Source organism: Hypomesus transpacificus, chromosome 25 (genome assembly GCF_021917145.1).
Source record: "Hypomesus transpacificus isolate Combined female chromosome 25, fHypTra1, whole genome shotgun sequence".
In the NCBI taxonomy this organism is placed as follows: domain Eukaryota; kingdom Metazoa; phylum Chordata; class Actinopteri; order Osmeriformes; family Osmeridae; genus Hypomesus; species Hypomesus transpacificus.
Window position 1 is genome coordinate 6,382,062 of NC_061084.1, and position 21,741 is coordinate 6,403,802.

At 42.4% G+C, this 21,741-nt stretch overlaps 1 protein-coding gene across 1 annotated transcript in view; it reads right to left on the bottom strand.

Moving 5' to 3' along the window:
* nrxn2b (neurexin 2b) overlaps positions 1–21,741 on the bottom strand; it is a 248,302-nt gene that overhangs the window by 222,805 nt on the left and 3,756 nt on the right. Inside the window, exons 3-5 of the mRNA XM_047048781.1 lie at positions 20,762–20,952; positions 6,848–7,021; positions 1,448–1,567 (exon numbers count right to left, since the gene is read on the bottom strand). Of these exons, the coding sequence (XP_046904737.1) occupies positions 1,448–1,567; positions 6,848–7,021; positions 20,762–20,952 (485 nt within the window). The remainder of the gene's footprint in view (positions 1–1,447; positions 1,568–6,847; positions 7,022–20,761; positions 20,953–21,741) is intronic.

Below are 21,741 nucleotides of genomic sequence, written 5' to 3' on the forward strand. Positions count from 1 at the left end.
ATGGGATAGACTTTTGGCTGGCTGCTGCAAAGGTCTCCAGAAGCTTTTTTCTGTCTGCATACACACACACACACACTCAAGAGCTTCTCTCTACGGCTTCCGGGTGTTTCCCCAGCGTGAGTGTGAAGCCCTCCTACTGGCATCTCACCACATATTACTTACTACGATCTTGAGAAATCCGGATATCAAACTCACTAATACCTAAGCCGGCCCCAGAGCTGGGAGAACGCAGGCATCGGCCCCTGCCCCTCCACATCTTCCTCTCTGAAGGAGCAAGGGATGTCGTTCTGTTTCTCTCCTGTCGTGGAGAGGGGTTGTTATCTTCCCCTCACTCTCTCTCTCTTTCTCTCTTTCTCTCTCTCTCTCTCTCTCTCTCTCTCTCTCTCTCTCTCTCTCTCTCCATTCCAATATTCCTGGAGTGCACAGAGCGCTGTGCCGTTCTTTTAATCAGCACCACACTGTCAAGGCCAATCACAATCTTTCATACCAACACTATTATCAACAGCAAGAACAGAAGCAACAACAAAAACTAAGCGCGACAGTTCTGCGCCTCGTCGGATCTGTTGTGGAACGTGTACGAGACAATGTTGAAAGTCTTGACTTCACTTCCAATATCAGCGGTGAAGTGCTAAATAAGCATACAGTAAGAATGTCCCTTTGCCCCAATTCAATCTTAATCTGTGGGGGGCTGTGGCTTATTGCTAACACCTCATAAGCCTCCAGTAAACAATAATAAATCCTTTGCCAGCACATCCGTATGACACCTTCAACCTGAATATGACTAGATCGTCCTCTCACCTGGTGTCTGACAGGCAAAACAGTATATGTCACGAATCTAACGTGTTCATGAAACACAAGCCTGTACCAGGAAAACCTAGTACGACACCATTTAGAATTGGCATGCCGATTGATATCCTTGGACCAAAACCTTGAATCTCTTTTCATGTCTTGAGTCCAGCCTACTGCATCAACGAGTTGGGCCACCCACAGTGTGAGCTCTTCTCACAGTAGGGGGGCGGGGGGGGCTGCTCGCAGCTCTGCGAGACAGCCTGAAGACTCTGACCAATGCTGACTTCATAACCATCCACTAGCTGGGAGAATAGAGATGCTCTCAAACTCAATAGGATTTTTCTGTGAATGTTGTCAATTTTAAAAAACCTTGACAGTGGTCAATGACCTAATAACCTAACATATCTCAGTAGTCGTTCCCAAGCTACCGCTCTTAACATGAGCGGAAGTTAAGCGGACACAGCAAATAGGTGGTAGAGGTGTCCAGAGCTAAACCACAATGAAACCGTAAGCACGTCCTAACTTGACCACAACATAACAACCATCAAAACACTTTTTGGGGGGAAACCCAGCTAAAGCTAACTCTATCCAGCAGCTGTCTCACCTACCACCCATCCACAGCCATTCACAACCGATACAAAATGGCGTCTCTACTTACGGTCGCTACAGAAAGAGCCTCCATAGGACGTCATGGTGCAGTCACAGGTGAAGCCCTCCCACTGCTGGAGACACACGCCCTGATTGTAACACGACTCCTCCGTACAGGTGGTGCTGGGTCCTGCAGGGACAGAGGTAAACAAGTTTGGTGGCAGTCAAGGAACTTACCTCTAGAAGCAAATTCATTGTGGAAGAGTTGACATGCTAATTACCTACTGAGTCATGGAGATAGAGTACTGTATCTATTTTGGGAGAGTCTGCTAATTGCTGTAAACCTAGAAAAGAAGTCCTGGCTTGGCTGAGAACTAGGTCCCAGATGGAAGTTCCGGTGGATTGATTCTGTTAGGACTGGAGTAAAATCTGCTGTTGGCTGTTTACAATATTGTGCAATTTGATAAAAAACTTTTATGATCAGTGTATACATCTCAGAGAAGCACAATACTGAATACATCTTCCCCAGGGCACAGGGATGACTTAGCAGGCTTTCCCCTTGTGAGATAATAAAGCCTCGGAACCATGTTGGACTAGGTCAACCTATAGTAGGTAGAATTTATTTCACATATTTGCAACACAGAGGGGACATCCAGTGTCCCCAGTGGGATTGAACAATTTACTGTCAGTGATTGCTTCCTTGACATCCATTGGCTTTTATTTTACATTGATATGGAGAATGATATTCATAATGGTGGTTCTTTCAGCTGAAAATGATTTGATCAAGGCTTGTTATAAAACAAATTCAGATTGAATGTGGCATAATTCAAGGTTAAAAACGTATGTGATCGTCAGTCAGGAGGTACGCATCTGTCAATTAAAGTTGCAATTGTGGGAAACTTGGAATTAAAACAGTTAAATCAGTCTTTTTTCTTTTTTTTCCCCCAACCTAGACATGGATGGCTGAAGACATTAAATTGTCAATTAAAAAAATCCACCATTGTCATTTCTCAAAGGAATTCCTCATACTTGTTCTAACTGCTTCATAGTGTGGGGCTGTCTTGAAGGCGTATGGTTCATTTGATTGTATATATCAGCATCGAGACATTGTATGACACACAGGAAACACACAGGAAAATAAAAAAAAGGTGTGTTCATGTAGATGTGTTACTATAAAACTAAGTGTGGGCTACTACAACCAGTGAAGACCCTTGCTTGATGAAAGCTAGAAGCACACACCAAAAAGGGATGAACAAATTATTCTCATTATAAACTCAATTAAACTAAATACAAATGCAACAACTTGTTTGACGCCAAACTAATTTGCTCAGCAGACAAACAAACATTTGGGCTTTTTTCAAAAAGCCCAATTAAAATTCTCAAATTGTGACAGATGAATAAATGCTTCCCAAGAGATAGTTTTCCCCAATTTCCAAAACGGCCATCCAAGTTAGATGTCTATATTTTATCAGTTCATTTTTTAATTGCCCACAGAGCTTATTACTATATTAATCACTAGTTAATAAAGGATCCCCAGAGCTACTAATTAAACATATTGCCTCTGTTAGTACTGAAGTCAATCAGAATTTAATCGCCATGTTGCACTTCCTGCTGTTATCGATCAACCACAGCATGATCAGAACCTGAAAGAAGCCTTCAGCTTTGGTTGGAGAGGTATTTTGGTGAGTTTTAGGGGAGTGGATATAAATAAAACTACAGCAAATGTAGAACATTTTGAAGGGACAAGTGCTAGTCATTAATGCTAACAGTACTCAACTACTCAATTCGTAACCCTTTTACATTGACACCTGTTTTTGAAGCTAACAGCTGGGGGTAGAGTGAGACATCTGGGGCCTCATGTATAAAGGATTGCGTAGCTTTCATACCAGAAGATGGCATACGGCCAAAACTCGAAAAGTACCGACGCACAGAAGTATTCACATGTATAAAACCAGCCGTACGCCAGGTCCTCCGCACTTTCCTTTATAAATTACAATCAACCTGAGATTGAACGAGCCACTGACCCCGCCTTGCCTCCTCCCATAAATGAATAAGCAGATGGACTATAAATGAGCTCCTGAGGTAATTTCTTTGTCTGAATTACCGTATTTCTTCGAATAAACGCAAAAATGAACGTTATTTAATAAACACTGCAGCGTTTATTCAAGAAATACGGTAACATGGCTAAACACGCAAAAAAGAAAAAAATCACAGACTGAAAGATTGAGGTTCTGACAAAATAGGTGGAGGAGAGAAAATGTGTGATGTTTGGCGGCCTGTCATCAGGTATTAGCGACAAAAGAAAGTCGGCGGAGTGGAAAACTGTCACTATTTGCGCCCTTTCTTGCTTTTAACCTGTAGCACTTTGAGATTTAGCTCAATATAAAGTGCATTACAAATAAAATCATTATTATTATTATAGGGCCATAAATGCTGTGGGTTCGGAGAACCGGACCATGGCAGAAATTAAGAAGTAATGGTCCAATGTAAAACTTTAAATTAAGAAACGAGAGGTGACGCACTGTAACAGCATGGCAGCTATAGGGTTAGAGTGACATGCATTTCCTGAGTGATTTTGTCGTTCCTTTGACACCCTCAAGTTTAACAGAAGTTATTAGGTGGTGGCAGATTAAACAGAAGGCTATATAGCATTTCCTGTTTTGGGTTTTGGCATTTTGATGGGATTATCCACATTAATGATCAAACTTTTATTTTTATGTATTTTGAATAATCAACGTCATAAACGTAGTAGTGGAAACTTTATTTTGTAATGTTTGGTGAGTTTCTGCACTTTTCAGTTAGAATTTGCCATGTTACAGAGCCACCCAAGACTTTGCGGACGGTCCGCACATTCTCACGTCAGCTCAAAACTTTCCGTGATGGCCCGCACATTCTCACGTCAAGTAAATCTTTATATATCACAAAGTGTGTGTGAAAACCAGCGTACGCAAGCTTTTTGTGCGTACGCAACGTTTATACATGAGGCCCCTGGACTATATAACATCTGAACTACTTAATTCACTCTCTCTGTTATTCCCTTTTCATCATCAACCATCTTTCCCTCCCATATTTCCAGCGTGAGTCAGCAGAGTTGGCTGAAAGTGTATGGACTGTAAGTCTTTCAGCTGCTGGCAGCTATCAGTGCTTCAGATATAAGCTGAGTCAGGGACTTTCTGGTCCATCAAAATCTGAGCTCAGGTCCCGACCCTGGTCAGGCGTCTGGGGGAACCCCAGCAGTAATGACCTTTGGCCTGCTGTCCACTCTGACCACGTCCTGGAGGGTATAGGCAGAGCTATAGATCGAGTGGAGAGATGCCCACTAGTGCTGGAGAAGGGTGTGCTGTAGAGCTCAAATAAAATATATAATGGGCGCTTTTTAAATGAATAACTAATACAACTTATTATGTACAATATTAATTGTAATGTTGACTAAATGTCATAACTTCCAAGTCCAGCTTCAGCTCAACATTGTATGTATTCCATGGTACACACTACTACAGAAAAGAAAAAAGTATGGAGAACTTAAATCATAAAAGTTATGGTAACTATGGGAATTTTCACCCACTATGTCTTAATATGGACAATTACAAGCACTCAGTGCTACATATCTAATCATTAGTTCTCATTATTATCAATTGGAAGTCCCCTTCGTTTCAATCCGATAGTTTAATGCAGTTCTAATCTGTTTTCAAAGTGATATAATTGTGGCATATGACTTGAGGCAGGTAATAAGCTGGCAGAGGTGGCGGCAGTAGCATCACTCGTTGGAACTGGAGCTGAGCTGCTGAACTAGTGTAGACCTCTGGGAAATCAATGCCGTGCTCTCAGACGCTACCCGCCACCCAGGCGGCAAGCTCTGTACCCACAGCCTGCAGGTGTCATAAACACAATTAACGACCCGCCACAGACGCCAACCGATGACGTCACAGTCCAGCAACCTCACCTGCCAGCTTGGAAGCAGTCCAAAGGAATTCTGGGGGCTTTGCAAGATTGATGAATATTACGGGAGCAGTGCTGAAACTGGGTTGGGCCACTGACAATGGCATTAGGGCAGGGAAGAGAGAAAAATATACCTTCTCCCTGCGCGAGCTTTATGGTGCAATAGAATGGATAGACGGTGAAGACATGGCGAGACTGTAAAACGTGCCTCTGGCAGTGAGGCTACGGATGGTTGTATTATCTATCAGAGAATAACAGCCCAGGGAAGGCTTGTGAAACATGAACTTCAGAAACATGTAAGATATGTAAGTTGTGTTCTAAATTAGACAGTCACTGCGTTTACATGGATTCTAATTACTGGCTTATTTGGACTGAAATAGAATTATAAGTTTCTTGTAAACGCCTTTGTTCGAGTAATTGCGGTCCGACTACGATCCGATCGACACCCCGAGATAACTCAATCCGAGTCAGTTGATAGGTTAGTAGGATTGGATACGAATAAGACTTGGATTGAATGAGATTTCTAGATGTGTTATAGTTATATGATTTTGAATTGTGATCAATTACAAACTAACATTAACTTAGTACAGTACAATGTGAAGTAAAAACATCCTCACTACAAGAAGGTCCTGATTCTATTCCTGACACCGTTGGGTGTACTGTTGGCATGTTATCCCCAAACCTGTCGGTGCCTTTCTGGGTGGAGTTCCCATCCTCTCTCCCTGCATAGAACATATTGCTCTCTTGTCCTGTTCCTGAGCCAAGACATGGGCATGAGAACTTACAGTTGGTACACAGTCGCCAGTGATTTGGCGGCCCACTGCTCCTGGCTACCATTGGAGGAAGCAGGGCATGGTAGTCACTTGTGTGTGTGTGTGTGCCCTCAGTGTCACCAGTCCCTGCATGTGTGTGTGTGTGTGTGTGTCACACTGTGAGACACATAATTGTTTTTCTTATTCTAAAACATTACTAAAATAGCAAGGGGTCACTTGAGTTTTATTTTCTAAAGGCAACCATTGATGTTAGCCTGGGGTATTGTAAGGCAGATTTTCTGTGTACATGTACAGCCTAAGTATCTGTAAGGTCAAGAGGTCCTGCAGCGAGGCCTCTCTCTGAGCAGAATATAGCACACGGCCCAGAGAGTTAGGAGACTGTAAGGCAAATCATGTACAAACTGGGACTTGACCATCATTAACGACCACCACAGCTGCTGAATGCTCTAGTGTATCAGTGTACTGACATCGAAGACCCGTTAAGGAAGCAATTCTGTGCATTCTATATCTGTGCTGTCCAACTCATGTATTTAAGCATGGCTGAGAGACAGAATTTTCATTCATGCCATCAGTTTGTCTTGAACTGATTGTTTAATCAGGGGGCTCAACTAATAAACCAAAGTCAAACTCCTTTCCGTTGTCGTGACTCCTTCCAGCCTGCCTTTCTTCAGATAACCTTCCTATCAGGTATGTACTGGTATGTTTGATCTGGCCTGCCAGATTCATAATATGAAATACAACTTTATTGAGACACTCACCATCGCAGCCTCGTTCCACCTGGCCCACCCTGTGGAGAGCGTCTGCGATCAGGTCGGGCAGTCTCCCGTTGAGGTCCACGGATGCCAGGCAGCCCTGGTAGCCGTCCTTAGACGCTATCAGTTTGGGCAAGCCGCCGTACATGGTCTTTGTCACGCCACCGATGTAGAGCTCCCCTACAAAACAAATGATAGGCCAACTTTATTGCAGTTGAGGCTGACGTGTTTTTCGACCATGTTGACATTTATTGCTAATGGAAATATGAACACGTTGGTTTTTATATTAGGACAAAGACAAAGCACCAGGGAAGAAAATATCAGGGTTATGTCTAGTGTTAAAAACAGGTAATTACCCCCCCCCCCAAAAAAATAGCATCACAAAAAGGTTTGCACAAGACGGAAAACATGGATGCAATCGCATTCATGTCCGCCAGACCAAAACCAACATATTGTATTTGTTGTTTAAATTCACACACTGCACCTTCTCAGAACACTTCTTTGAAATCCATTCCATACACAACACCTTTGTACAGTGAAGAATGTAATAAATATACTGTATTTCATTGGTACTTTTTTTCTTTTCAATTGGACCCTTCCGAGTTTTCAAAAGAGGCAAAACTGAAAAAATAAAATAAAATAGAGAGTAGGACTAAAAAAGAGCTGACGACACCAAGAAAACAAGGGATTGAGAAATAATTGAATTCATATCAGTTGTAATTAATTAAGCTTTTGCGGGGGTTTGGGGATCGGCGCAGTGGTGAGGCAGCTAGGTCTGACCGAGGGTAAGTCAATGGAGCTGGAAGCATGAAGAAACCGAGGATCACCAGACAATAAAGAACACGTCGAGAAAAGATAAACACTTTTGGAATGAAAACAACAAACAAGGATTTTATATTCTCTTTTACTCCCATTTCTTTCTCTCTCTCTCTTGCTCTCTCACTCTCTCTGTCTTCATCTCTTTGTCTCTCTCTCTCTGTCTTCATCTATCAATTTTGTTTGTCATTTCTCTCTCTCTCTCTCTCCAGCTAATCTCATTAAGAACTAGAGCTATCCTGTTACAAAACAGACAAAGTGTTTGACGCATTGGCACTTCAGATTGGAGGAGACAAGGACTGTCACGTTAGGAACAGCTGTTGAATCAGTTGGCGTCTCGCTAACAACACTAACCATGATGTGGCAGAACAGCAACGTGACATTTCGAGACAGACATTCTGTAAGTTACATGATACTCCAGAGACTCCAGTCTCCTCCTTCCCGCCCCCAGACAGAGCTCATCATTATCGAATAAAATGGTGAACATTTTGCATGAAATGATTTATGGATGCCAGTTAAGTTGAATAAATACATTTGTTAAATATCCCGTACACAAGGCCTTCAAACCTTCGATCGATCAAAATAACATTTTCCGAATGTTTTCGCGTATCTTTTCGAGTATGAATTCTCCTGTACAGTGTAATTGTGGCGAATGAGGTGGAAACACACGATTTTTTAAGGGCTGTACATTATGCTCTTTAAACAGTGTACATTTTATATTGTGTACACATTTATTTAACCAACAGCCACAATTCAATTCAATTCAAAAAGTATTATTCCTGTTCTAGCTGGGTTTAATGTAGCTTTGCTGTATAACTTTGTCATAATAGATATCATCAGCAAATACATATTTTAATCGCCATAAAAAGTAATCAAATGGTATAAATTATACACATACCAATTTACATTTTCATGAACTATAATTCCATATAACTTGGAATTAGACACATTAAGCCTGAATGTATTACGTAAATCCACTGGGTCAAATATGGGGGAAGTGAATTGAATAAGTTTCGTAACTGATGGTTTACTGTCTTCTTCCTGAAACTAATGTGTGCTTGACACTTCATATTTCACAGTCAAGGCTATGAGGCATTGTAATCAATACCATGAATTCATTAGGTGCCTAACTGAGTGATGCCCTGAAATTGTAGAGAAGAAGAATCTCTTGGTAGAATTATGCATTTATTCTGTAGGAGACACTCTACAAAGTGTGAACAATGCAGTTTTGGAGAAGTTTGCGACATCTTCTGAGCTGCGTTAACTTTACCTGAGAATATGTAGAATAGAGAGAAAAATTAAATATAAAAATGTTAATACATCCGTAAAATGGTTCTCCTTTTCTGATTTTACATTCAGGTTGAAGTCATGCTGTACTGTACGTGCCATGTAAAATATAGCCCTACTATTCACTGAATAATACATGTTAGTCTGTAAACGTATGATTTCCTGTACATACATTCTGGAGGGACTGGGTTTTGTTTTCTAATGTGTTTTGGGAATATGGCTTTCGCTTCATGGCTGTTTTTCTATCTAATAGAAGAGGATAAGATGTTTTGGGTTTTGGGTCTGTCCTATAACCACAGGTTTTTAGAGCTCAAGCAGGTATTGTAGGTTGGTCTTGTGCATAAGGCTGTTTTTGTGGTTAGGGAAGTGATGAATGCGAGTGGGCTAGAAATTCCAACCAGAAGGGACCAATTACAGACGCTCGGACACACTTCTTCTGCATGCTCACAGTTACCATAACGACCTCTCAGGGGCCCCTGGGCAAGGCCGCACTGCGTCAAGCCAGACAGAGGGCTTCTGGGATATAGCTCCCGGAGGATCTAAGACAGAGCACACTCAGCAAAAAGCTGTTTTTTCTTCCCTACATTATAAAAATAAACCTCAGATCAAGATAAATCTAAGGATAATCATGTATGAGTGTGTACTATTACTTTAGAGATTCTAACCAGTGATTCTAGCCAGTGTTCTTCTTCATGTGGCTTTCTTTGAAAATGGATTAAACCACAACACTTTTAATTAAGTTAATGAAGGGTACAATCGATTTGTGTATGTTCGTGTCGGTGAACATTTCAGGTGACCCTCAATTGGACTACGTGTTATGCAAAAGGTTGTGGAGGAAGTTGATGTGGATAGGGATTTGGGGTGAGGGTCGGTGCTATGGCACCAATTGCACCCCTCTAAACCCAGCAGTGCGTGGGTGGGGCTCAGAAACACCTGCGCCATGTTCCTGCTAGTGAGCTCCTGGTGCTTCTTCCAGGTGGGCAATTACGGTAATAGAATTTGTTTTTGTACCACCAATAGTCTCTCTTCATATTTTTACAGAGCACTTAGTAATCTTGATTTTGCCAAGTCTATTTGAGACGTTTTTGATGTCTTTGCAGTACGCAAGCATTCATTTCAAACAAAAATCATTTTGAGTGAATCTGGCATTTTTACACAATGGCCAATTGACAAGTTGTCAAGTTAGTAGGGATAACATTTCTGAATCGCTGGCCAGAAAATGTGTTTGATTTCAAGATTTAAATGAACAAATATTTTTATGATCAAATCAGTTTTCTGGTTAGACGATGGGGGATCTCATTTGTAAATGCTCACTTCAGCGATATTCCCTACTGCGCCTAAGGAATGGAAAAGAAGGTGTCAGCTCGGTTGTTCATTATTTATGTTCAAGTAAGAGTTATGCCACTGTGTATCACAAACGCAGATTGTGTTGAAGATGTGTGACAGATTGTTTGACACCGATGACCGAATTTCCCAGAAAAACGATCATTCATCAGTTCAATGGTTGTTGATCTCTATTTAGATAGCAGGTGTTCTTCCTGTTTTGTTCTCCCTGGAGATACTGATGTCAATTTGAAGAGCATGGTTGGAACTGTTCAAACTTGCCTTTAGACGATACAAAGGAGCAACAGCAACGGGATTGTATTTCAGTCAAGCACTTGGCTCTGTCGGAGCATTCCAGATCAACCACTTACAGAACTTGCACCCCAGCTTCCTTTGTCTATTGTGTGACACAAAAAAACACAAGGCACACACACACACTACTTTCTCCTGATACTCCAGATCCAACCTCCGTACACAACAGTTTGTGTTCACTTCCATGGGCTGTTACCTGTGCCCTTGAAGGGACAGAGTTGTAAAGGAATGTGTCTGTGTCTGTGTGCGTGTGAGAGAAAGATAATGTTGTGCTTCTGCATCCTCTAAAGTTCTACAGTCAAAATATTAAAGCTAGGAATAATATACTGGCCACATTATCTTCTCCACCACCCAAGGCTCTAAAAGCCTCACAGGCTCGATTATATTGGAATCCTTTACTACAAAGTACATTTTATTCTATATTACCATGGGGATTTTAGGTCTGAACTGGTCTCTGAGGATCATTTGGGACTTTTCAAAGACAGGCTAATAAGTGGGTTTTCAGGAGGGTCGTAACCTAGCTAGAGGCGAACCAGGGCACCAGACAATCTCAGACAACCACCCAGGAGAATGCACTCTCCCAGGGCTATATATGTTGCTACTGTGGGCTGTCTGTACTGAAGCTTAGGTGTGCAATAGCTCTCTTTCTGTTGGGACTTACAAACACAGACAGACAGAAAGACAGTGTTATTGGGTGCAATGAAACCAATTGCAATGAAACCAATTGAACAGAACAATGACCAATTTCTCAAACCAAACTGAATTTACCATTATTACTTGAAATACTTGAAATATATGAAACTGATCTATGTAATAGACTTGTGTTTGGAATACAAAAACACAGAAGTAGAGATGAACAGAATGACACGTAACACACCTGCCAAAACTACATTGAGTGGTCAGCAGACATTGTATTGTGTGTTTGCGTATGTATTAGATGTTTCACCAACTCAATACTACGATGACAGTCCAGCTTTTAATAGCCAACTAAAACTACTGCTACATTCACCACCATTTACTCAATGTTAGCTTGACATGTGGATACAGTATGTAAGCCTTTTATCCCTGTTTCCACTCTATTTTACCACTGTCAACACCCTCTTCCATTGTCTCGACTTCCCCCTTCCTTCAATCCTTCCTCCTTACCCTGTTTATCCCGCTCCCTATTTCTCCTGTCTTTAAGTTTCCCTTTGTCACTTTCTTCCCTCACTTACTCTCTCTCTCTCTCTGAGAGGTTGTCAGAGCTGTGATTGAGAGGGGGATACACACCTGTTAAAACACAAGTGTGTTCCTGCGACAACGCCAGTCTGTCAGGGGAGACATTTACTGGGCTGACCTGTCAGAGGGAAGAGCTCGGCCAATCGGACGCTGGGGATTTATGACGGATGGGGAACTCTGCCACTGGTGGAGTGTCCTAAATCAACTCCCCTCCCTTCTCTCATCCACTCTCCTCGCATCGCCGAGTTAGAGTTGTCAGCACTATGGCTCAAAATGGCTAATGTGCTGCTCAACACTGAATTGTGGTCTAACACTCCCACTCAGACCATAACATTGGCAGAGGACATTTTGATTGGTTCAATGGAAACAACAATAACAACTGCTGTAAAGAAAACGATAAAGGCCATTTTTAGATGGTATCCTCCTTTTCAGTTGCCATAACCAGGTGTATATTGACCAATAATGGACAACGGTGTTCAGCATTTTGGGACACAACCGTAAAATGTTCCTAAAAACCAACGCTGTTGTCCTGGGAAAGTTTCATTTGAGAAGCATATGAAGTTATGAATATACTCTCTCATACTTTTGTACAAAATGTGCCTTTTCATACAATTTATTGCTTTGGTGAAACGCGTAGCCGTCAGCCTGTGATGGGGAGGAGTGAGTGTGTGTGTGTGTTGGGGAAGGGGAGTGGAAGGGTGAAATAGCTAAAGCTCTGAGTAATGCCATAGTAAATTGTAGTGGACGACGGTTCAGGGGAAAGAATGGAAAAACACAGTGCTCAATCGGAGCACTCAAGCAGCTTTGCCTATCATTTATTCAGAGAGCACAGGCACACAGAGGGAGGGAGGGGAGCGAGAGAGGCATAAAACAGTCAGAGAATTATGGAGAGAGGGGGATATCGGAGGACATGTGAATGGGGCCTGAGGTGTGGAGAAATAAAAAAGGCCAGATCGTAACTATGATGCAGACTATGAACAGAGATGCCCGCGATGATAGTGATGGTCGGTGGATGACAGTGATTGTGATGCCATCAACGTCCTGTTCCACCCTCTCCTCTCCTCCTCGTGCTTCCCTCTCTGTTGCTTGTGAAGGAGGGCATCGCACAGGGAAGAGTGACTACTCCAGGATGTTTATGGGATCTGACACAAACGTGCTAATCAAGTTATTCTGCGTGCAGTTTATTTGAGATTAGTATGCAAACACATGCTATCTCTGTTTCAGCACATTTTCATCCAATCTCATCTACTCCCACTGTTCATTTAATACTTACAATGGATATCAGACCAGGTGGAAACCTCAGACGTTTTACTAATGCGAAGATGAAACACTCATGCATACAGACACATATATTAATAGTCTTTCTTCTGTCTCTGTCAAGCTTACTGTGCTTCCTGCTCTAGGATAGAGACGTAAAAACAGGTTTCTCTCTCATGCCAGAATACCTAGTGTGTGTGTGTGTGTGTGCACGTGCGTATGTGCTTGTGTAGGCGTGAGTGCGTGCATACTTGAATGCGCGCACATGTCTGTGGGAAGTATCTTCCCCTGTGGATGTCTCTCGGTATGCCTCTGCCAACTTAAATAGCCCTTAAAACATGTTAAATCTCAACACAAGGAGCACCTTTGGGAGGAGGATGATAGATAAAAAGGCCCTCTCTCATCTAACACTGCGCGCTTCCATATGGGGATACATTCACAGCTCACATTCAATTACGGACACTTCACTGCTCCTCCCCCGGCCTCCTGCAGTGTGTGGACCACACACTCTTTACGGAGGGAGGAGAGGAGCGGGGGATGGAGGCAAGGGGAGGGGAGAGCTGAGGGCGGGAGCGTGGGGGCGGTTGGCTGTATTCTACCCACATTATGGAACAGTCCTGACATTTCCTCTGTCACAGAATAATGAAAGCGCAATAAAGCCTTGTGGACCTGAGGGCGTGAGTGTGTGTGTGTGTGTGAATGTGTGTTTAAGATTGCGGGACGGCATTTAACATTTTGCCTGACTAACTGACTGCCTGGTAATTTGGAGTTTAAAACTATATATAGGCTGTTGGAGAGTTTTGAATCCCGGAAAAATGAATTCCCAATGGAGATACATATTTAAATGACAGTAGACCATTTTAAGTACGGTGTTGTGACAGGTGTCAAATCAGAAAGAAAGAAAACATTGTGTGGGCATCAGTACAGTTACTGTAAGGTTTTGGCGGCCATTTAAAATTCCTTTAAAATGACAGAAATGACACAGACACACACAGACTAACACACCGACAAAGTAGGCCTCTAAACAAGTGAATTCTAGAAAGGAGAGGGACACCTCCTCCCCGAGCGCCCTGCCTCCCCCCTGCGTGCCTGACGTCGATAGCCATTAGGCCGAGGCGCGCTGATCGATGGAGGGCCAATTTGCGGCCAGAGAAGGCGTGGGTGGCGCATAGCCACAGCTGTTTAAAGACATCAGCCGACACCAACAGCAACGTGCCCACCTTGGGGCCTCGGCCAATCAAATCCACTGCCCTGCAATAACCAAGAACTAGCACGGAGAAGGCGTTAACGCTTCAATCCCTGGCTGATCGGTTTCACAGATTTCACAGATTGAATGTCTATGATTGGGGAGGTTGAAAAAAGATTTATTTGGATTTGATGAACTTTGCAATGATGTTGTATTCTAGTTTGGAGCCATCTTTGACTGTTTTCAGTTGGACCACACTGCAGTTGAAAACTAGTCCGATGAAGGTTAATATTTTATGACGAGGGCATCATTCTGATGATTTAAATGTAGTCATTTAGCGGCATCTTATCAAGAACGACTAACAGGTAGTACAGAGACATTCCCCCAAGGCACGTAGGGTGAAGTGCCACAATGTAATTTGGCACAGCCGGGAATCAAACCAGCGACCTTCTGATTACTAGCCCGATTCCCTAACCGCTCAGCCACCTGATTCCCATTGAAATGTAAGTATTTTCTCTGGCACCTTGTTGTACCATGTGGCACCATGCTTATTAAACCTACGTTGTGAATCCATCTACCTATGCCAGATACTAACGATTATTGGGCAAAATGAAGCTTTAGTCTGGCAATGAAGACATTTTAGGAGTAATTATGTTTTACCGCCACTACTGGTGCCATTATCGAAAAGGTTAAGGATCATTCGTGGAATAGCAAGTGTTGAGGAGAAAGATATTGCATTAAACACATTGCTTTTAAAGCCAGTCTGCTGGACTTTTAAAGGGGATAATTGATTCCACCTCAATAGGTCAGGATAAATTGAAAAACCAAATTGGAGTGCCACACTGCCATAATTTTTTCTGAAGGCAAAATGCAGTTCAGATGTTTCTGGCGGTAGCCAGGTAACAAACATCTCCACTTAAGGGTGATTAAGCGAACACAATACATTTGAATTTTAACGTTAATTGAAATTTGAAATCATACACAGCCTTCCGCATACTCTGATCTCTGCTTTTTTGGGCCTGGCTTGTATTCATCCTGACCATTTATCCTCATGGCTTTATCCCAGTGAGAACACATGGCCTTGGTGAGGAAGTCTTGACAATGGTCGGCATTAGCATTGCGGTGCCTCGTGCTGAGTTTCGGTATTGTTCTCGGATTAGCGCGTAGCGACAGATTAGCTTGGTTTGCTGTGGGCCGGTGCCACGGTAGAACCTGGCTACGGGGTGATTGAACGGGTAATCTTAATTTTCCTGCTGGCACCAAAGGCTCTTTGTAAAAATAGGTGTACCTGACTCCCTCCTCCCCTTCCCTCCATTCCAACTCTCATTTTGATCCAATTGGTCACACTGCAAGTAGAAAATAGACTTGTTTAATTTGTTCATTTTTATTTATTTATTTTGCGCAAGAGTAAGCTTGAGAGAATGTCTGGAAAACAGGGACAGATCGAATTAGGATCAGGTGTAACTAATTACAACTTCTCTCCAGCTCCCTGGCAGTCGTTTTTTATTTAGTTTTTTTTTTGTAACATCCAAGTTCTTGTGTTGTTATTTTTTCATCTTTCCGTCCCTGCATTAAAGGATGACAGTATTATCTTTGGCGTTGTCATGTCATTAACATAATGAGGCTAGGATATCCCCTTAGGCCTGTTTGTGTTTTTGTTTACAGGGAGACACTTCTTCTTAGTGCACATGACTAGTGCGGTTTGCTTCAACTGTATCTCAGGGGGAGAAAAACCTCCCAACTTAACATCACCAAATAGAAGGCTCAGCATAACAAGCAAAGTATTTTTTATTTCTATTTGTTTTGTCTCATATTTGTGGATTTTACCCTATGGAAGCTGCAGTATCCTTCTTTTCGTTACATGTTTGTTTTGTAATTTTCTGTGCAGAGACAGGACACGAAACATCTTAATTGGATAGATTTTTGGATAGTAACGTGATAGCAGGACAAACTAAAAGGGTAATGAATTCCCTTGAGCAAGAAAAGGATTAGAGTCCTCTTCATTGTTGCCTCTTTATGTATCAAGATACAAAGGCCATTTTGTTTCAAAGCCTGATTGGACGCTAATGTCCTTCGTGGGATAAACATGAGATATGAATATGTGTCTAAATAGCCTTCAACAATATGTAAAAGAGAGAGAATGCCCACTTTGGGATACAAAACATAATTGTAAATGTCAGGCAGTGAGCTTAGCCACAAAGTCCTAACACTTTTCCATAGCTTCTGTTTGTGGCTGGGGAAATGTTTGCTAGCGGAAAACATTTCCTGGTTTTGATTTCATTCAGGGCTAATTAATGCACAAGCCACAGAGGAGCAGGGGATATAGATGGTTCACAACTGAATCAAGGGGCCCCCTAGTTCTTAAAAGCTAGGTCCCAATTCTATAATGCCAAGTCGGGAGCAGTAATCAAAACTGCTAATAATGTGCTGATAGCGTTGTGTTAATGAATATTGAATGTAAAACACACGAATGAAGCAATCCGCAAAGCCAGAGCACTGACTGTTGTGGCTATTGCAGGAAAATCTTACTAAGGGCTAGCCTAATTGATCAGATTATTATCAAATTATTATCAGTAAATTAAAATCTCTTTCATCAGTATACCTTATCCTCCCCCCATCCTCCCACACTGGGAAGCAAACTCGGGTTCTCTGAATCATAAACATGGCAACCACGTCTCTAAACATAGTGTGTTACATAATCACCTACGCCACCAAAAGGCTAGTTCTTCAATGGTTCGGTTGGGTGGGATTCATTCTGAGGAGTGAGTTTAACCAATACAATTTGGTTATGCTGACTTCAGACTTAGATTTGACTTATCTAGGCTTTCATAGAGCATGACAGTAAGTTCAACATCTGCTTCTGTGTGAATCTGCTTGTGTGATGGGAACACCCGCAGACAAAAGTGTATCCACTTTTGAGTCTCCTGAGGCCCACTATATTGTTTCCTCATCATGATTAAACTGACAAAAAGGACACAGGAACATCATTTCACGACATCACTTTCAAGAAAGAGACATCCTATTTTTCAGTCGGGGGTAACTCAAAATGCACAATTGGGAGAACAGGCACAGGAGAGAGGATAGAATGTGTGAACGTAGCTTGTACGTTAACAATGTGTTTTCTGTGTGCAAAGACGAGTTTTGACGTGGTTTGAAAATGTTTGTGTTTGTGTGTGTGTGTATATGGGGGGGTGACGTGTCGTGTGTGTGTGTAGGTATGTGTGTGTGAAGGGGGGTGCATTATTGAGTGTTGTTGACACAATACACCAGTTAGGGAAATACGGCAAAAGGAGGAGGACTTGAGAATTGAGTTCATGGCTGGACTGTCCAATGACACTTGGGGATTCAGGAGAGAGACATCATTCTCCAGCAAAGGTCTTCTGGAACTAGATTTACATCTATTATTCTTCGCACGAGCAACATGTAGCTGCTGCTATCTCCTGCAGTGTCCTGCAGGCCCAGAGGAAAAAAGGGTTGTAAAATAAGGAAATGCGAATAAAATACAAAACAACTTCACAAAAGCCAACAGATTAATGACACAGACGGAGTAGCCCTCTGTGGGAATTGAGACAGTGTTTATAGTGACGTCTCAGCTTGTGCTTGGTGAGCCAGAGTGCCTCCATGTTGGCAATGAAAAGACAAAATGGCCGCCCCCTCCTTGTCTTTAAAAATTGCTGTCCTTCTGTTTCTTTGAAGAAAACTAATTGTTCAATGGGGCGTTGGTGATTTTGTTCGTTTGCGGTATGCAAATTAGGTTGATTCTCACCGCATGGTGCTTTGGCGGGGTATGGTGGGCTTGTTTGTTGAGTAGGTCTTCTGTGTGGTGGTTGATGGGATGTATTTGAGGACTGTGACACATCATTGTATGAGCTAGAGAGAATTTGCGAAAAGAGGGGCAATAGTAACCTACGAATTATGCCAGTACACGCCCCATCGCACCAGAATACAAAACAAAGAATACAACCAAAGACTGTGTGTGATCTATGTCTATGTCTGACCCCACCATTCTCTATACATGACAAATCCTCTCTGCATTCCCATTGCTCTGTCTCACTATTGATTGGCAGGTGTCACTCAAGACTTGATGACTGCAATCAATCCGGAAAAACCTCAGCAAACCCCATCAATTAGAGTTAGAAAATTCTGGATTATTGGAGCATATCAAGGCAGGAAAGACAGGAAGATGGCCTGTCAAAGTGTCATGATTTATGAACTGGAAGCGGACCAATGAAATGACAACGCTATATCAGGATAGGTTTGTTAGGAGTTGGCTAAAGTTACTAGATTGGATGTTCAATGATCACACGTTAAGTTGTAGCCCTAACTCTTGCTAAGGAAGAATACTGATGATGTTTCATTCAGCAACCCTAATCCTATCTATCTGAATGCCTAAACTGCCTCCGCAATTCCTGACATTAAGACACTTAACGATAGCATGTGTTAGTTTCTCTTTGATGCTGGACTTCATCATCTCAGAGGCCGAGTGGCCTCTCTCCCTCGTCCTTGTGGCCATGAAGCCTGGGCAGAGTGCCACCCATCTATAATCTACCCTCTTATGATTTATACGCTTCTTTGTAATTTTATGATATTATACCCTTTTAATTGCGCCACCCTTGCCCTAGCAAAACGTAGCCAGAGAGACACAGAGACAGCGAGAGAGAGAAAGACAAAGAGACAGAGAGCAAGATGTTGCAAGGTATCTCACTTTGTGAGGAAGTGAGAGAGAAAGAACAGAAGAGAGGCCGAGAGTGAGAAAACAAGAGAGAAAGGGGAAAGAGAGATGTCTTTCACTCAATGAAGAAAACATATTTTTCGATTTTGCCCAGAGCAGTGGCGTGTTCAGGGAGTGGCCTAGGGTGGCACGGGCCACCCCTGAAATCTGATTGGCCACCCCAATATCTTAAAATATGATTGGCTATTTGCCCAGTCAGAGGCAGGCCACCCCTTGTGCCACCCCTATCAAAAATGTCTGGACACGCCCCTGCCCCAGAGACCACGCTCAACACACTGCCTCCCCAAACACCTCATCAACCCCCTCCCCATCACAAGACTCACTGCTATCCCAGAGACCAAATTTGAGTGAATCACTGTGAGCAAAGATGAATGACAATTTTCTCTTGGATGTCATACACCTCCAATAGTTTCAATAGGGCCCCCTAAGGATAGGGCCGTAATTGCTCCTTTTGGATTTGAATTTAACCATATGTTTTCTCAGAAATCTGAGTCACCTTTTTTTTGTCCTGCTCGTTTACCCTCTAGTGTGCCCAACTTGCTCAAGAGTCAACATAACCATGTGATCAATATTTCAGTCTTTCTGTCTGAAACCTGCAATTACCCAGTCTCCTTTTCTTTGGCGCCGCCTGCACTGTTATAATGGAACACAAGTTCACACCTAAGTGGCTTTTAACCAGGACTATTATTTTTGAGGATTCATCCACGCAGGAGTGAGGAGAAGTAGGAGGGTGATAGGCGGAGATAAAGAGAGAGCGAGGAAGAGAGAAACATACTACTGATACGATATCACCATGGTCATTTTTCTTTTTCGGAAAGGTAGATGTGGTTTATATTCAAGGTTTTTTTTGATTGGTCGGGGACTATGCAAGGGACAGTGAAGGACCAACGTGAAGAACATTGAAAAAAGCAGATCATCTTTCAAGGTGAAGAGGATGGAATGGTGTGAGAGTCGTCGATGCCAGGCTTTTGTTCGAATTAATTTTTGCCTCGAGTCCTCTTGTTTGGCCGGCAGATTTAAGCTTGGCACGGGGAGCGGGTCTCTCTTCCCCTCTCTACTGCTAAATCAAACATACCCAAAACTCCTGAGCTGGCATACATTTGAAAGCTGAACAAACAGAACAGGAATAAAAAGCTGTGTGCATGCACAAACACATGCACGAGCACACATACTGTGTCTAAAAAAAGATGTAAAAATATGTAGATATCTCTTGTATTAATTTGTGTATTTTAGTATTTAAATCAACCAGATGTGACAAACCATCCTAAAACAGATTTTTTTTGTCAGCTTCAACGACACCTTAGAACCATGATATCAGTGTTCAAACCTCAACTGTATGCTATCCGTATACATCTTTCATGAGTCACAGACTACAAGGGTTGCATTTTTCCCCACTGTGCATACTTAGGGTAGTTCACTTAAGACCCATGAGTAGAGTTATTGAGTGGTTCACTAAAGGTAACAAAGAATCCGAATGAGGACAAGAGCATAAATCAGACAGCGCAGGATGTTTCAGCTCTCAATGACTCTTGAAGGAGAAATCTACATCCAATTAAATATTTCGAGAACAGAGTTGAAAGGTTCAGTTCGGCAATCAGGGACACCAACAAAAGTGTAGCATCTGGTCAAGCTGAAATGGTACGTGTGGTATGTTCGATATGGGAAAATGTGGGTCAGAGATTCATGGAGTAGATGTTTGGATCGTTGTGGTGGGGTGCTGTGGTGTACATTTGAGATTAGCCAGTCCTAGAATGGGTTGTTTAGATTGTAAACTTAGAACAATGCCTACCTTTGAGGTCCAGGTTGCGGGCTCCATTGGAGTGCTGAGTGACGGTGCGTGAGTCGATCTTGAGCGTGTGCACGTTGTTGGCATCCCGAGAGACCACCACGTTGTGCCATTGATTGTCGTTGAGTGGCTTGTCAGAGTTGCCCTTCATGAGAGAAGGGCCATTGCCAAGGTCAAATACATAGTGGACGTACCTGTGGGAGACAAAAAGTGGTCAGTAACAAGTGTGCGTGTTAGTGTGTGTGTGTGTGTGTGTGTGTGTGTGTGTGTGTGTGTGTGTGTGTGTGTGTGTGTGTGTGTGTGTGTGTGTGTGTGTGTGTGTGTGTGTGTGTGTGAAAGAGGACGAGGGAGTGGGTGTATTCAAGACATGAAGCAAAGGTTGTTTTTCTTTACTTCTCTAAACACATTATAGAAGTAAAAAGTGTGAAGTTAGGTTGGAATTGTTTTCCCATTTTCAAATACAATTACAACTGTTCAATGGGACCAACGTCACCAAGGTGTCGGGGGACAATCTCAACCAAGACATGGGGCGTTCAACTGCAGACAAACTCAATTAGGAAGACAGACAAAAATCACTCCTCTTCCCCTCCTCTTCTTCCTGTGGGGCTGAATTAGAGGGTACTGTACACACTTTGACTTTGCATCCTCTTATGCTGGAACAATTGTACTATCTCTCTTCACACTGTCTAGCCCACATCCTCTAAGGGGTGGTCACTGATCACAATAGTGGAAAATTGTAATTTGACTTTATGAGACTCTGGAATTATTATTAAAAGCTGCATTTCTGCCCCCCCCTCCCCTCCCCCACCACAAAAAAATACATAAAATATTCAGCATCTTTCAATTCCATGTTTGACATAATTTTGTTTCTCCTTTTTCAAGTCACATTTTAGGAATTATTTTAGTGTTGTTTGATTTCAACAAAGTTTAGCATTTAACAAAACCAACTACGAATGAATATTTATTGGTCTTCCAAAGGCATC